Here is a 17,469-nt window from a genome sequence, read left to right on the forward strand (position 1 = left end):
AATGTGTTTTCATGTTGGCAAACTGCCGCCGCAGACCATCGTGGTTCTTCGTGAAGCCTTTGGGTTGTAGGACGTCTCGTCAGTGTCCGTCTTCCTGCCAGTCGGTGTTTACCTTCAGGATGTCCAGAGACCTTCACCTTTCTGGAGCAGCAATCACATGAGCTCAAGATGCTGATCAAATTAAAAAAGTGTCTGATGTTCTTACGGAGTTGAAGTGCATTAACCATCTGTTATTTTTAACTTCTCAATACATTTATTTATGATTCACCTGTGTCCAAGTTATACTGAGAACAAATAAAGCTTTATTCCTTCCAATCTGACTGGTTCCTCTTCCATGATTTCACATTTTGGACACTAAGAATTAATAGTTTAAACTCAGTCTTAATTATCACTAATTAAGGTTCCAGGTTTTGGACACATTTTCTCACTTTCTTACATTGAAGATTCTCCAGGCAGACAAAGAGTGAGTGGATAGAATGATTATGTATAAACTAGAAACTAACAAACATGATTTGTATTTTGGGTTCTTGTTAATAGCTGCCCTGATAATGTCAATATGTTTGGTTTGCTGAATAATGTATTCAGTTTTGGATGGCTTCATTGGTAATCTACAATGTTAAGTTCAATGAAATATTTATATAATATAATGTTATTTTCACTCTGGCTAAAGGTCCTCACGTTTTGGGAGGATTGTATTAAGACCTTGTTATAAACTACAGTAAGTGCAATAATGTGTGGAGTGAGCAGAAATAAAGAGACTGTTCACTGAGACACAACAGCTTTTATTTTTTTATTTTTCTTTTGTTTGTCTCAACTCTCCTTGTTGCTCTGCCATCTCTGCTGGTAGCTGCTTCCTCCTGAAGGAGATCCAGGTGTTCTGACGGTTCTCCATCATGTCAGCCATGTTGCTCTCCTTCTGCTCCCTGGCAATCAGATGTTATAGCTTATAGCACTTAAATGTAGATAAATAACAGTTACTAATGTGGACGTTACATACACATAAGGAATTATTTAAAACAGACATGTTATATATATATATATCTATATATATATATATGAAAATAGCATATATGAAAATAGCAAAATAGCATATATATATATATAAACACTTTTTTACCATCCAGCCAGAATTAAATAACTGGAATAGTTGTGTAAATTACAGACAAAATGCAATTACTTGTAAGTTTTAGACCTATGCAGGCATACAGCCATGGATAAAATACCACTATCGTTTTCTTCAGGTTTATTGTTCATTCTACAATTAATAATTCATAACAATTTGATTAGAGAACTTGTCATGAGGCGGTGGTTAGTGGAGGTAGGTGAGGAGAGACGCAGGCAGGACCCAGGATGTAGCGGTAAATGATGAATTTAATGATAAAGAACTCTCACAAGGAACAACAGGGAGACAGCACGAGGAAACTGGTAGCACGGAGACAGGTGACATCAATTGACAAGGAATAGACAAGGACCCGACGAAGAATACAGACAACAGGGGAGACTAAATACACACGGGGCAATCACGGGAACGAGACACACCTGGGAGACAATCAACGGGGAAAGACGCAGAGACAGGACTAACAGGGAACAGAATCACACAGAAACTAGAAAATAAACACATAGAAACACGGATCATGACAGTACCCCCTCCTCAAGGGGCGACTACCAGGCGCCCAACAAGAAAAAGTCCAACAAACAAAAAACAACCCAACAGGGTGGGCGGAGGGGCGACGGCAGGAGGGCCAGAGTCCAGAAAACAAACCAGATCCCAACAGGGTGGGCGGAGGGGCGACGGTAGGAGGGCCAGAGTCCAGAAAACAAAAAACAAATCCAAAACGAAATAAGCACCGCAAAACCCTCCGGGGGCCGACCACGGCACAGGAGGCAGACCTCTCGTGGGAGGTCCGGCGGGCGGCGACGCAGGAGGCGGAGCTTGAGCCGCGGCGGGCGGCGACGCAGGAGGCGGAGCTTGAGCCGCGGCGGGCGGCGACGCAGGAGGCGGAGCTTGAGCCGCGGCGGGCGGCGACGCAGGAGGCGGAGCTTGAGCCGCGGCGGGCGGCGACGCAGGAGGCGGAGCTTGAGCCGCGGCGGGCGGCGACGCTGGAGGCGGAGCTTGAGCCGCGGTGGGCGGCGACGCAGGAGGCGGAGCTTGAGCCGCGGTGGGCGGCGACGCAGGAGGCGGAGCTTGAGCCGCGGTGGGCGGCGACGCAGGAGGCGGAGCTTGGGCCGCGGTGGGCGGCGACGCTGGAGGCGGAGCTTGTGCCGCGGTGGGCCGGTCGGAGCGCCGGCTGCTGCAGGCGCTGGAGACTGGGGTCCGGGCGGAGCAGAGGCCGTGGGCTCGGGCGGAGCAGAGGCCGAGGGCTCGGGCGGAGCAGAGGCCGAGGGCTCGGGCGGAGCAGAGGCCGAGGGCTCGGGCGGAGCAGAGGCCGGGGAACCGGCAGGACGGCCGGCTGGATTCTCGGGAGGTTCACCGGGGAGCTGCGCACCGGCAGCGGACTCGGAGAGCTCTGGCGGAGCGCCGGCTGCTGCGGGCGCTGGGAGCTCTGGCGGAGCGCCGGCTGCTGCGGGCGCTGGGAGCTCTGGCGGAGCGCCGGCTGCTGCGGGCGCTGGGAGCTCTGGAGCTGGGAGCTCGGGCGGAGCGCCGGCTGCTGCGGGAGCTGGGAGCTCGGGCGGAGCGCCGGCTGCTGCGGGAGCTGGGAGCTCGGGCGGAGCGCTAGGGGACTCTGGAGGGACGCTAGGGGACTCTGGAGGGACGCTAGGGGACTCTGGAGGGACGCTAGGGGACTCTGGAGGGACGCTAGGGGACTCTGGAGGGACGCTAGGGGACTCTGGAGGGACGCTAGGGGACTCTGGAGGGACGCTAGGGGACTCTGGAGGGACGCTAGGGGACTCTGGAGGGACGCTAGGGGACTCTGGAGGGACGCTAGGGGACTCTGGAGGGACGCTAGGGGACTCTGGAGGGACGCTAGGGACTCTGGAGGGACGCTAGGGACTCTGGAGGACGCTAGGGCTCTGGAGGACGCTAGGAAGCTCTGGGAGGACGCTAGGAAGCTCTGGGAGGACGCTAGGAAGCTCTGGGAGGACGCTAGGAAGCTCTGGGAGGACGCTAGGAAGCTCTGGGAGGACGCTAGGAAGCTCTGGGAGGACGCTAGGAAGCTCTGGGAGGACGCTAGGAAGCTCTGGGAGGACGCTAGGAAGCTCTGGGAGGACGCTAGGAAGCTCTGGGAGGACGCTAGGAAGCTCTGGGAGGACGCTAGGATGCTCTGGGGGAACGCTAGGATGCTCTGGGGGAACGCTAGGATGCTCTGGGGGAACGCTAGGATGCTCTGGGGGGACGCTAGGATGCTCTGGGGGAACGCTAGGATGCTCTGGGGGGACGCTAGGATGCTCTGGGGGGACGCTAGGATGCTCTGGGGGAACGCTAGGGGACTCTGAGGGGAACTGCACACCGGCAGCGGACTCCGGCGGCTGCTCACCGGCAGCGGGCACGGGAAACTCCGGTGGTCGAGGGCGGCGGCGACGTCGATGCCCCGGGGCCGGGACCTCCGGCGGCTCAGAGCGATGGTATCGCCGTGGCCCGACACCTGGTGGGCAGATCGCCATACGAGTCCCCCACCAGGGACTCATCCGGTCGTCGGCAGCGGGCGCAGGAAACTCGGGGAGCTGCACGCCGGCAGTGGGTGCAGGAAGCTCGGGGAGCTGCACGCCGGCAGCGGGTGCAGGACAGGGTGACCAGGCTGTGGCGGCTGGAGACGGGCAGGCTGGGCGAAGAGACGGAGCTGGCTTAGGTCTTGCTGCCAGCACAGCCTTTACCGTCTCCAGCTCCAGTTTTACCTCCTGGTAGAAATCCTCCAAGCCCAAGCCGGGGAGGAGCTGGATCCACCTGTCTAGGTGGATCACCATCCGAATGGCGGCGTTGAGGCGGGTGAACGGAGAATATGGTTTTTTTAATTCCTCGTCGTATCTCCTGACCTCCCTAAACAGGGAACGACGGTCTGCTGGGTCCATGACGTAGGCGTTTCTCACCGGTATTGGTCGTGGTCGGGTCCTTCTGTCATGAGGCGGTGGTTAGTGGTGGTAGGTGAGGAGAGACGCAGGCAGGACCCAGGATGTAGCGGTAAATGATGAATTTAATGATAAAGAACTCTCACAAGGAACAACAGGGAGACAGCACGAGGAAACTGGTAGCACGGAGACAGGTGACATCAATTGACAAGGAATAGACAAGGACCCGACGAAGAACACAGACAACAGGGGAGACTAAATACACACGGGGCAATCACGGGAACGAGACACACCTGGGAGACAATCAACGGGGAAAGACGCAGAGACAGGACTAACAGGGAACAGAATCACACAGAAACTAGAAAATAAACACATAGAAACACGGATCATGACAGAACTGATATCTAGCCATTTTACAATAGGATGTCATATAACATGTTTTAGAGTTCTTCACTTTCATTTTCCCTGTTTGTCTCTTTTAACTTTTGCAAGATCTAGTGATTTATCATATAACATTGTAAACTAAGGTAGCACAGATGTTAATGGAGAGCGACTTTAGAAAATGCTATTTTCATCCAGACGGCTTGACATGCATCGGCATTCTCGTACAATACTCATGCTGAATTTCTAACAAGTACTTATTCTAATTCTGATGTAAAAGATCGACAAAGATCAGCACAAACGGAAAAGACAGCGCAGATAAGGATGTACACAGATAGGAAAAGATAAGGAAAAAATCAATCACCTTGTCCTCATTTTGTTCCTGATAGGAAAGTAAAAGCTGTCTTTTCTGTGTCCTGGTATTGTTGCAATTCTCCATGGCCCAGGTGTATAGAACCTTTAGTTTCTGGGAAAAAAAAAAAACACTCATAAACACCTAGGGCCTCATTTCTCAAAATCTGATGTAGATTTGGCTCTGACGTGTTCGTAGAACAATGGCCACATATGATTTGTGTAGTCACGTGTTTATTGTCTGTCCCAGCGAACAAACAACAAGGTGCTGATAAATCTGGCAAAAAGTTTGTCACCTGAGCTCTACAATTTGAAACAAGGACAAAAAAGACAATTAAAAACGGACACATTTCTCTCAGATTCAAATGGATTCAAAAGGATTAGTGACACATCAAATACACAACAGAACCTGATGTAGAGGGTGACATAAAAAGTCTGCCCTTTTGCATTGTGATATTTCAGTATCTCATGATTCTCGTTGCCAAAGAGAATGACAGTCACATTTTAAAGGGGCAATATGTTAAATAAAGTTTTTTGAGCTTTACATCATGTTATCATATTATTCTCTCATCAAAAACATACTTGCAATGTTGCCACAACAGTTTCATGCATGTTTGAGAAATCTTCGACAGATTCTAGAGATTTCAAAATAAGTTAATAAGATAAGTGCAATAAGACTGCATTTTATTCAAGTTTCTGCTGTGCAAGGAAATTTGAAAGAATTCAGAATTTTCCTAAGAACACTTTCTAAAACTCTGCCAAATCTTGCAAAAAGCAGTCCAAACTTTAACAACCTGCCCAATTTTGTTTCTTTCCAGTTAAATGTGTTCAAAAAGGCACAATTGAGTGGAAACCCACCCAGTTTGGCAACACTGATACAGAGCTTCTGCCTCACAAAGCAGCACTCCCCTGATCAGCTCTGTTACCAGCAGCAATTAGCAAACACCTGGTGGAGCCACGCATCTTCTGAGCTCATCATACAAGCTGCTTCTCAGTACAATCGTTACTTAAAGGTTAATAGAGAAGATATGTGATGACTTCCTGAAGGCGGAGTTTCAGAAAAAGCAAGAATATTTAAAGAGACAGAGGCTCGATTTCAATAAATCAGGAAATAAAATTTATTTTAAGTCATATTTGATATGTATAGCACCATCATAACAACTGAAGGTAGCAGTTACTTGATTATGCTATAAAATGACATTAGGTGCCTGGCTAACACATAATACTACCCCTTTAAAAGTGCTGGTTGATGTTTAGTTGTTAAATGACAGCTCTGCTTTTAGTAATGCTCAGGAACTATGAAACTCATTTTCTATGTCAAGTTTAAATGCATATTTAAATGCTCTTCAAACTATTAGGATGCTAAACCTCCACTGAAAACCATTCACTTGTCCAAATGGAGAATTGTATTAATCTGCAAATATATCAAAGTGTCAAAAATTGTCAACATTTTTTTGCCTGTACTTTGTTGAATGTGCTAGTGAGCAAGATTTGAATTACATTCCTTTTGAAATTCATGTAAAAAAATCTCTTGAGGTACATTTTCTGTACACACAGCGAACTCGTCTCATGATTTACACACTGATTGCTGAATAAAAGTAAGTTAAGTCAGTAAGTTAATCATAGAAATAAGTGTGTAACACCATGACTGTGAAAAACGTGGATAAGCACACTGCCCACCTGACACTCAAAGCTCATTGTGCTGACTATCTGTAGCAGTGAAGTACAGTCACATTTATGTGTTAATTGAGTACACATACATGTGTGTTTGAGTGTGTTTGGAGTACACTATGCAATCTAAACAAGTAGGCAAGTATGCTGGGCTAAAATAGGCTTTTTTGCACATAAATGCAAAGTAAATTGAAGGATGGATGATGGAATATGATAACAGGTAAGTTTTGCTCGGTGTTTTGGTTCTACCTCCCGGTGTCTGAGGCTGTTGGGTTTGTTTTAATACTTTGTAGGAAAACCCCAGTATGCCAAAGCTGCTTGGATGTTGCAATGTGTTTGTGTGTGTGTGTGTTATAGGAGAGATAGACTAAATAAAAATATTCTATAATGTGGTGATGCAACCAGTTTAAGTATTTAAACATACAACTCTGTTACAGAACACACACACAAAATAGAAAGAATACATTAACTAATTTCAGAGTATTCCTGCTCTTTGTGTTTTGAATTAACATCTGGAATAAGTCAAAGATACTGAGACATTTCAGGACAAAAGCTAATAAAAGTCTGTATGCTGGTGTCACACGATGAGAAGAAAAACTTGTTTCACATAGAATACAATTTCTTCAAATGTGAGCAAAATTACCAATTCAGCCTCCTGTTATGGAAGTTAATTGGAATTGAAGTTAAGCTATTGTTAAGCTATTGCACTAAGAAAATAACGGAACCATAATACTTTCAAACCTAGTGTATTCAATACAGAATACCCATGAGGGAAAGATGAACAGAGACTGATTTACATTGAAATGGAGAACTACATTCAGCCTGGTCTGGTCAGAAAATGAAGAAAAACATCCCATTAGAATAAAGGTATACATGTGTGCTTTTTCCTGTTACAGTCAAATAATTATAAACGTACTGCAATAAGAAGGAGGGATCAATGAAAGAAACCGCCAGAGAAACCACAGTTTCACAGTGGGATTTAAATGCTCTTTTTAAAATTGAAGCCAAAATATTATGAGCTGTAAATGTTTGTCCTCAGTGGAAGTTTAAGAAGGCAATATACTTAAACGGCTTTGCAAAAGCATTCATGAACTTTAAACTGTTCCATATATTGGCATGTTTTAACCATGGATCTTCAAAAGAAACACAATGTAGTGCATTAAAAGTGAAAGAAAAAAATAGAAACAAAACTAGTGTGGCACGTAGTCGCATTTAGAATTACTTGAAAGCAGAAGCTGCAACCATACCAAGACATTTCGGTCCACCTAAACTGAAAAGTCAGACAAAGAGAGCTACAATTAGAGAACGAAGCAGTGGGGAGCATTAGTTGTTTGGAGGTCAAGAGAAATCAACTGTTAGTTATAAACTATATAGTCTGGTGTGGCAGAGAGGCAGGAAGCAAGAGTTTGTTAAAGTAAAGCTAGAAGTCCCATTTGCAGCTTACCACAAGTCATGAATGATTCATCAGACATGTAAAACTAGCTGCATTAGCTACATGTTTTTTAGGTTCTATGGAAAATAAATGCTGGCAGAAATTTATCATTACACATCACCCTGAACGCACACTACTTCCAACGTTAAACATGGTGAATCCTAGACAGCAGTTAGTTAGAGGTTACAAAAGATTTGTGACCGGAGTGAAGGTCTACTTTCCAGCAGGACAACAGTGATAAAAAAAAAGCAGTCTGATAGAAAAGTTTGGATCAAATTCTACTCTAGTCAAACTATAGATCTAAATCCAACTCAAAATGTGTTCCAAGACTCCCTAGTGGATTTTCACAGAGATTCTCTATCCGATATATACACTGCTCAAAAAAATAAAGGGAACACTTTAACATTTAAGTGAACACTGAAGTGTTCTCTTTATTTTTTTGAGCAGTATATATATGTTATTTTATATATTTGTTATTTTTTTATATATGTCGGATATATATTTATTCTTTTGTTTACATATTTATTTTTTATTTCTTATTATGTCAGTTTTGGTCCTCCATATGTGTCTAGTTGTAGATTCTATCTATCTATCTATCTATCTTTATCTATCTATCTATCTATCTATCTATCTATCTATCTATCTATCTGTCTGTCTGTCTGTCTGTCTGTCTGTCTGTCTGTCTGTCTGTCTGTCTGTCTGTCTGTCTGTCTGTCTGTCTGTCTGTCTGTCTGTCTGTCTGTCTGTCTAAAACCACACATATATACCCACATATGTGTGTGTGTGTAGGTGTACTCACACACACCTACACACACACACATAAAAAAAAAAATTCCCTTCTCACCCTCCGCGGGTGGTCTGTTTCATCCTCTGAGCTCGGGTCCTCTACCAGAGGCCTGGGAGCTTGAGGGTTCTGCGCAGTATCTTGGCTGTGCCTAGAACTGCACATTTCTGGACTGAGATGTCTGATGTTGTTCCTGGGATCTGTTTGAGCCACTGCTCCAGTTTGGGGGTGACTGCCCCGAGGGCCCCGATGACCACAGGCACCACTGTGGTCTTCACCTTCCAGGTCTTTTCCAGTTCCTCCCTGAGGCCCTGGTACTTCTCCAATTTCTCATGCTCCTTTTTCCTGATGTTGTAGTCACTTGGTATTGCTACATCCACCACAACGGCTTTCCTCTGTTCTTTATCCACCACCACAATGTCCGGTTGGTTCGCCATTACCATATATATATATATATATATATATATATATATATATATATATATATATATATATATATATATAAATTCCCTTCTCACCCTCCGCGGGTGGTCTGTTTCATCCTCTGAGCTCGGGTCCTCTACCAGAGACCTGGGAGCTTGAGGGTTCTGCGCAGTATCTTGGCTGTGCCTAGAACTGCACATTTCTGGACTGAGATGTCTGATGTTGTTCCTGGGATCTGTTTGAGCCACTGCTCCAGTTTGGGGGTGACTGCCCCGAGGGCCCCAATGACCACAGGCACCACTGTGGTCTTCACCTTCCAGGTCTTTTCCAGTTCCTCCCTGAGGCCCTGGTATTTCTCCAATTTCTCATGCTCCTTTTTCCTGATGTTGTAGTCACTTGGTATTGCTACAGCCACCACAACGGCTTTCCTCTGTTCTTTATCCACCACCACAATGTCCGGTTGGTTCGCCATTACCATCTTGTCTGTCTGGATCTGGAAGTCCCACAGGATCTTAGCTCGGTCATTCTCCACCACTTTTGGGGGTGTTCCCCACTTTGATCTCGGGGCTTCCAGTCCATATTCTGCACAGATGTTCCTGTACACTATGCCCGCCACTTGGTTATGTCGTTCCATGTACGCTTTCCCTGCCAGCATCTTGCACCCTGCTATTATGTGCTGGACTGTCTCAGGGGCCTCCTTGCACAACCTACACCTTGGGTCTTGTCTGGTGTGGTAGATCTGAGCCTCTATTGCTCTGGTGTTTAGGGCCTGTTCCTGGGCGGCCAGGATGAGAGCCTCTGTGCTGTCCTTGAGTCCAGCTTTCTCCAGCCATTGGTAGGTTTTCCTGACATCAGCCACTTCAGTTATTTGTCGGTGGTACATCCCATGTAGGGGCTTGTCCTCCCATGATGGTACTTCCAGCACCTTGTCTTCTGTTCCCCTTTGTCTGAGACATTCGCTGAGCACATCGTCCGTTGAGGCTTTGTCCTTGATGTATTTATGGATCTTGGATGTTTCATCCTGGACAGTGGCTCTCACACTCACTAGTCCTCTGCCTCCTTCCTTACGGCTCGTGTACAGTCTCAGGGTGCTGGATTTGGGGTAGAACCCTCCATGCATGGTTAGTAGCTTCCTAGTCTTAACATCCGTGGCCTTCATCTCTTCCATTGGCCAGCTAATTATTCCGGCAGGGTATCTGATTACTGGTAAGGCATAGCTGTTTATTGCACGGATCTTGTTCTTGCCATTGAGCTGGCTTCTCAGGACTTGCCTTATTCGTTGGAGGTATTTGGCTGTGGCTCCTTTCCTTGTGACCTCATCGAGGTTGCCATTTGCTTGTGGTATTCCCAGGTACTTGTAGCTGTGCTCTATGTCTGCTATTGTTCCTTCTGGGAGTGAGACCCCTTCTGTGTGGGCGACCTTCCCTCTCTTTGTAACCATCCGACCACACTTCTCTAGTCCGAATGACATCCCAATGTCAGTGCTGTAGATCCTGGTGGTGTGGATCAGTGAGTCGATGTCTCGCTCGCTCTTGGCGTACAGCTTGATGCCATCCATGTAGAGCTGGTGACTGATCGTGGCCCCATTCTTGAGTCGGTATCCGTAGCCAGTCTTGTTGATGATTTGGCTGAGAGGGTTCAGGCCTATGCAGAACAGCAGTGGGGACAGAGCATCTCCTTGGTATATGCCACATTTGATGGACACTTGTGCAAGTGGTTTGCAGTTGGCTTCAAGGGTGGTTTTCCACAGCCCCATCGAGTTTGCAATGAAGGCTCTTAGAGTCCTATTGATGTTGTACATCTCTAAGCATTCAATGATCCAAGTGTGTGGCATTGAGTCGTAGGCTTTCTTGTAATCAATCCAAGCGGTACACAGGTTGGTGTGTCGGGTTTTGCAGTCTCGGGCGACTGTGTGGTCTACAAGGAGTTGGTGTTTGGCTCCTCTGCTATTTATGCCTATGCCCTTCTGTGCCTTGCTCATGTATTTATCCATGTGCCCGCTTATCTTAGCCGCTATGATGCCTGACATGAGCTTCCATGTTGTAGAGAGACAGGTTATTGGCCGATAGTTGGATGGGACTGAACCCTTCGAGGGTTCCTTCTGTATCAGGATTGTGTGCCCTTCAGTTAACCATTCAGGGTGAGTCCCATTTTGTAGCAGCTGGTTCAGTTGAGCTGCCAGTCGCTCATGGAGGGCAGTGAGTTTCTTAAGCCAGTAGGCATGGATCATGTCAGGTCCTGGTGCTGTCCAGTTTTTCATACCCGAGACTCTGTCTTGGACATCTGCCACAGTGATGGTTACCGGGGCTTGTTCAGGGAGGTTGCTGTGGTCCTCTCGTAGAGAGGTTAGCCACTGTGCATTGCTGTTGTGGGACGCTTCCCTCTCCCATATGCCTTGCCAGTATTGTTCAGTCTCCAGCCTGGGTGGGTCTGCTCCCATATATATATATATATATATATATATATATATATATATATATATATATATAAAAAAAATTCCCTTCTCACCCTCCGCGGGTGGTCTGTTTCATCCTCTGAGCTCGGGTCCTCTACCAGAGGCCTGGGAGCTTGAGGGTTCTGCGCAGTATCTTGGCTGTGCCTAGAACTGCACATTTCTGGACTGAGATGTCTGATGTTGTTCCTGGGATCTGTTTGAGCCACTGCTCCAGTTTGGGGGTGACTGCCCCGAGGGCCCGATGACCACAGGCACCACTGTGGTCTTCACCTTCCAGGTCTTTTCCAGTTCCTCCCTGAGGCCCTGGTATTTCTCCAATTTCTCATGCTCCTTTTTCCTGATGTTGTAGTCACTTGGTATTGCTACATCCACCACAACGGCTTTCCTCTGTTCTTTATCCACCACCACAATGTCCGGTTGGTTCGCCATTACCATCTTGTCTGTCTGGATCTGGAAGTCCCACAGGATCTTAGCTCGGTCATTCTCCACCACTTTTGGGGGTGTTCCCCACTTTGATCTCGGGGCTTCCAGTCCATATTCTGCACAGATGTTCCTGTACACTATGCCCGCCACTTGGTTATGTCGTTCCATGTATGCTTTCCCTGCCAGCATCTTGCACCCTGCTATTATGTGCTGGACTGTCTCAGGGGCCTCCTTGCACAACCTACACCTTGGGTCTTCTCTGGTGTGGTAGATCTGAGCCTCTATTGCTCTGGTGTTTAGGGCCTGTTCCTGGGCGGCCAGGATGAGAGCCTCTGTGCTGTCCTTGAGTCCAGCTTTCTCCAGCCATTGGTAGGTTTTCCTGACATCAGCCACCTCAGTTATTTGTCGGTGGTACATCCCATGTAGGGGCTTGTCCTCCCATGATGGTACTTCCAGCACCTTGTCTTCTGTTCCCCATTGCCTGAGACATTCGCTGAGCACATCGTCCGTTGAGGCTTTGTCCTTGATGTATTTATGGATCTTGGATGTTTCATCCTGGACAGTGGCTCTCACACTCACTAGTCCTCTGCCTCCTTCCTTACGGCTCGTGTACAGTCTCAGGGTGCTGGATTTGGGGTGGAACCCTCCATGCATGGTTAGTAGCTTCCTAGTCTTAACATCCGTGGCCTTCATCTCTTCCATTGGCCAGCTAATTATTCCGGCAGGGTATCTGATTACTGGTAAGGCATAGCTGTTTATTGCACGGATCTTGTTCTTGCCATTGAGCTGGCTTCTCAGGACTTGCCTTATTCGTTGGAGGTATTTGGCTGTGGCTCCTTTCCTTGTGACCTCATCGAGGTTGCCATTTGCTTGTGGTATTCCCAGGTACTTGTAGCTGTGCTCTATGTCTGCTATTGTTCCTTCTGGGAGTGAGACCCCTTCTGTGTGGGCGACCTTCCCTCTCTTTGTAACCATCCGACCACACTTCTCTAGTCCGAATGACATCCCAATGTCAGTGCTGTAGATCCTGGTGGTGTGGATCAGTGAGTCGATGTCTCGCTCGCTCTTGGCGTACAGCTTGATGTCATCCATGTAGAGGAGGTGACTGATCGTGGCCCCATTCTTGAGTCGGTATCCGTAGCCAGTCTTGTTGATGATTTGGCTGAGAGGGTTCAGGCCTATGCAGAACAGCAGTGGGGACAGAGCATCTCCTTGGTATATGCCACATTTGATGGACACTTGTGCAAGTGGTTTGCAGTTGGCTTCAAGGGTGGTTTTCCACAGCCCCATCGAGTTTGCAATGAAGGCTCTTAGAGTCCTATTGATGTTGTACATCTCTAAGCATTCAATGATCCAAGTGTGTGGCATTGAGTCATAGGCTTTCTTGTAATCAATCCAAGCGGTACACAGGTTGGTGTGTCGGGTTTTGCAGTCTCGGGCGACTGTGTGGTCTACAAGGAGTTGGTGTTTGGCTCCTCTGCTATTTATGCCTATGCCCTTCTGTGCCTTGCTCATGTATGTATCCATGTGCCCGCTTATCTTAGCCGCTATGATGCCTGACATGAGCTTCCATGTTGTAGAGAGACAGGTTATTGGCCGATAGTTGGATGGGACTGAACCCTTCGAGGGTTCCTTCTGTATCAGGATTGTGCGCCCTTCAGTTAACCATTCAGGGTGAGTCCCATTTTGTAGCAGCTGGTTCAGTTGAGCTGCCAGTCGTTCATGGAGGGCAGTGAGTTTCTTAAGCCAGTAGGCATGGATCATGTCAGGTCCTGGTGCTGTCCAGTTTTTCATACCCGAGACTCTGTCTTGGACATCTGCCACAGTGATGGTTACCGGGGCTTGTTCAGGGAGGTTGCTGTGGTCCTCTCGTAGAGAGGTTAGCCACTGTGCATTGCTGTTGTGGGACGCCTCCCTTTCCCATATGCCTTTCCAGTATTGTTCAGTCTCCAGCCTGGGTGGGTCTGCTCTGTTGTTATTACCCTGCCATTGAGAGTACACTTTAGCTGGTTGGGTGGCGAAGAGCCGGTTAATCCTCCTGGCTTCATTCTCTCTCGTGTATCTCTTTAGGCGGCTGGCCAAGGCTTGGAGCCTTTGTTTGGCAGTTTCGAGTGCTTCAGGTATGGGCATCTGGCTGTACTTCTTGGGTACTGATCTTTTCATTGCACCCCTTTGGAGCTCTGACAGTTGACTCACTTCCCTCCTTGTTATCTTGATCTTAGCCTCTAACCATCTTTTCCATGGTGGGTATTGGGTCTCATGGTTGCTCTTATAACCAAGCATCTCAAGGATCACTGATGCTGAGTTGTATATCAGCTCATTGGTTTCTGTTATGGTGTTGGTAGGGATCGTTCTCAATGCCGAATTCACATCTTCAATGAGACTTTCTGATGGTACTTCACTCAGCCGTTGTAATTGGCGTCGGGGTCGTCTGGTGTTCATTCGGGCCATGATTCTCTCTCTCAGGTCAGTTGCTGCCTCGTTCAGCTCAGATGGTTGGTTCATTACTGGGGCTACATACCCAGTCTCTGGGCGGGGAGTTGTAGTTGACTCCCTTCTGACCTGGCATCCTGGCTCCTTCCCGTAGCACTTGTGTCGTACCTCGTCAATCTCCAGTTGTGACAGCAGTTGCCGTTTGCGGATGTTGGAACACTGAGCTACTAGTTGTTTGGCAGTTAGTGTTGACTGGGGATGTCGAGCTAACCATTCCTCCCACAGTCTTTGCATGTAGCCCCTCTGACTAGGATTACTTGAGTAGTAGCATTCCAACAGATCCATGTTTTCATCTCTCGCCCATTTCCGTCTTGTTCCAGTAGCCCACTTTTCATCAGGGTGCTCTGGTCCCCCAGCACCTGACGCAGACCTTGTTTGACCGGGCGACGTCTGAGCCGGCATGTCATGCTTATTTGTGTCTCTCATGGTATGAGGTAGGCTATATAGCTCCAAGGGTCTTGCCTAAGGACCCACACTGACAGCTCAATGTCGTAACTTTTTGCCCCAGCCCCCAGCCTGGCCTCGAACCCGGGTCTCCCGGGTGGAAGACTGGTGACTTACCTATTGAGCTATACAGTCAGCTATTATATATATATATATATATATATATATATATATATATATATATATATATATATATATATATATATATATATATATATATATATATATATATATATATATATATATATATAGGTCAGAAAGACCTATGGGAAAAGGTCTTTCTGACACATAAATACCTAGGGGTGCCCTAAATCTTATATATGTATACATACATACAGAGTCTGCCGCTGCTCCTCCGCCGTCTCCAGTCTGCCGCTGCTCCTTCGCCTCCCTGTGCTCTGTCCGAGGCTCCACTTCCCTGTGCTAACCCCAAAAGGCCTAGTCTCCTACTGGGAGACTTTGCCCCCTGCACCGGTGCTGCCCACCGGACCCTCCTCCATGGGTCCACCTCTGCCTACTGGATCATTTCAGTGGAGATTTCAGACTGTGGCAGGAAGCCGGAGTGCCCGGAGAGAAACCTGCAAACAGGAAACCTGTCAAATCTTTTTACCTTTTGTCCTCTGGTGTCTGATCAATTCTTCTCATAAATGTAAATCAAACCGTTGTTGGACATGTCTTCACTGCAGTCGCTGTCTGCAGTGAAGACATGCTCGTTGTCTGCCTTCATGGTTCGTTCTCCTTTCATTACATAACAGTAGAAGTCTCTCAGCTTTGGATCCGCACAGATGATGGAGGACAGGTGGTACGTCTCCATCCCACATTCTGCAGGCACATCAATGGTCTGAGTGGCCTTCGTTTGGTACTTCCTGGTCAACCTATGCAGAAAAAATACCAGGACCTTGTTATCGGTCAGGCAGTGTTTTTTCTGCCAAGGTGACCCGCAGCCTGAACAACTGCGTTTGCACGCCAAATCCAACCAGTATTCAAGCAGTATAGATATACTGGTTGAAAATAATACCGGTGGAAGGGCAATCATGGTGCCGTTGTTCAGGAGCCTGAGGGAAGTGGCTCCACAGTTAGAGCAGGAGTCGTTGTCATACAACTCTCTATCTGTGTCACCGCCAAACGAATCCAGCCAGACCAGCACAGACTCCAGCAAACTTTTGATGTCATAGTCCTTTCCCACGCCTGATGGCAGCTTCTTCTCCCTCAGCTCCATCAGAACTGGGGAAAGGTCTTTCTGACAAAAATGCTTGCCGGGCTGATGGACAGCTGAGAGGATGAGACTCCCACAGCAGGGGATGGACGATGCCTCCAGAAAAACCCTTTCCTTAGCGAGACACCGCTTGGTGACGCTCAGGTTTAGGATGCTCTGGAAGGCAGCGTTCACCCAGCTGTTCTGGAGCTCATCTGAGAACTTGAAGTTCTCCTCCGCTTGTCCTTGTCCTACAGATGTCTTCCCTACATCTAGCAGATCTGAGCCAACGCTATCTTCTGAGTTAACTCCAGGAGAACAGGAAACCTCGACAGCAACGGAAATCTTGACATTCAGAGATGGTTTTTCAGACAAATGAGCAACACTGTTTTCATCTAAATTACAACGTTCCCCGTCCGGGGAACGTTGTATTTCAAAGGACCCTGTGAAAGTCCCCATCAGAGGACTCTCCTGCAAGGATGGGACCAGCGAAACCAAAGCTTTGGCTGTCACTTCAGCCACAGCTTTGGCTGCGAGATCAGCCGCAGACAAATCTTCCCCAGCCGGGTTGGATTTTTCTGCGACTGTATTCTCACCCTCACGGTGTACCGTCGTCTCTGAACAAACCTCCCCAGCCGGGTCGGTTTGTCCAGAGACAGTACTGTCATCCTCTGTACTGTCTCGTACAGAGGACGAGATGGAGTCCGAGGTCCCAACATCCAACGCCTTTCCAGAACAAACCTCCCCAGCCGGGTCGGTTTGTTCTGTGGAACTGGATGGAAATCCTTTCCAAAACAGATCGTCCTCTTCATCCTGATTGTCTTCTTGATTGGAATCCTTCCCTGGAAAAAAACGATCGCACACTTTCTTCATCCCGGTGGTCACGGCATATCCGATGCCCCAACCAACCGGGAATATCAGGGGAACAAGCGCCGTTGCAAAACTAAACATTGTTGCTCTACACAAATCTTAATCTCCAAGAACTTTCTAGATCTTGACTGATGCTTAGAGATTCCAGCATTAAAGCATTAGAACTTATTTGATCTACTATGATGTACATGATGTCATCTATGACCTCATCAGTGAGCTCACTGGACTTCTGGCCAACACCTTGCTTCTGATCGTTACTATGGAAATGATCAGAGCAGCTCTGCATGACTCAAGCTGACATAAATACTTAAATAAAACGTTATACTTTTTATTTATTTAACATGAAGAGATTAATAGATTTGTATATGATTTAATTTTTGCTTTTGTGGTTTTCCATACCTGCTGTGGTATAAATGCTCTGAAGCCTTTTATCCACTATTATTTTTAATTACTATTTATTCATCAGGATTATTCATGTATTAATCATTACATAGTGCTAGGTACAGTCTGTGACTTATTATATTTATTTTTATAAATTTTTG

At 47.2% G+C, this 17,469-nt stretch overlaps 1 protein-coding gene across 1 annotated transcript; it reads right to left on the minus strand.

Annotated features, from left to right (window-relative positions):
• Nucleotides 1–761: 761 nt before the first annotated feature.
• On the minus strand, nt 762–17,069 carry LOC103471517 (uncharacterized). Its single transcript, XM_081611945.1, has 3 exons — nt 15,195–17,069; nt 4,751–4,852; nt 762–923 (listed from the first exon to the last, which is right to left on the minus strand). The coding sequence occupies exon 1, from the start codon at nt 17,006–17,008 to the stop codon at nt 15,494–15,496; it is 1,515 nt and encodes a 504-aa protein (XP_081468071.1). The 5' UTR covers nt 17,009–17,069; the 3' UTR covers nt 762–923; nt 4,751–4,852; nt 15,195–15,493.
• Between the last annotated feature and the right edge of the window lie 400 nt (nt 17,070–17,469).

The sequence above is a fragment of the Poecilia reticulata genome, chromosome 10, assembly GCF_904066995.2.
Source record: "Poecilia reticulata chromosome 10, P_reticulata-male-v2, whole genome shotgun sequence".
In the NCBI taxonomy this organism is placed as follows: Eukaryota; Metazoa; Chordata; class Actinopteri; order Cyprinodontiformes; family Poeciliidae; genus Poecilia; species Poecilia reticulata.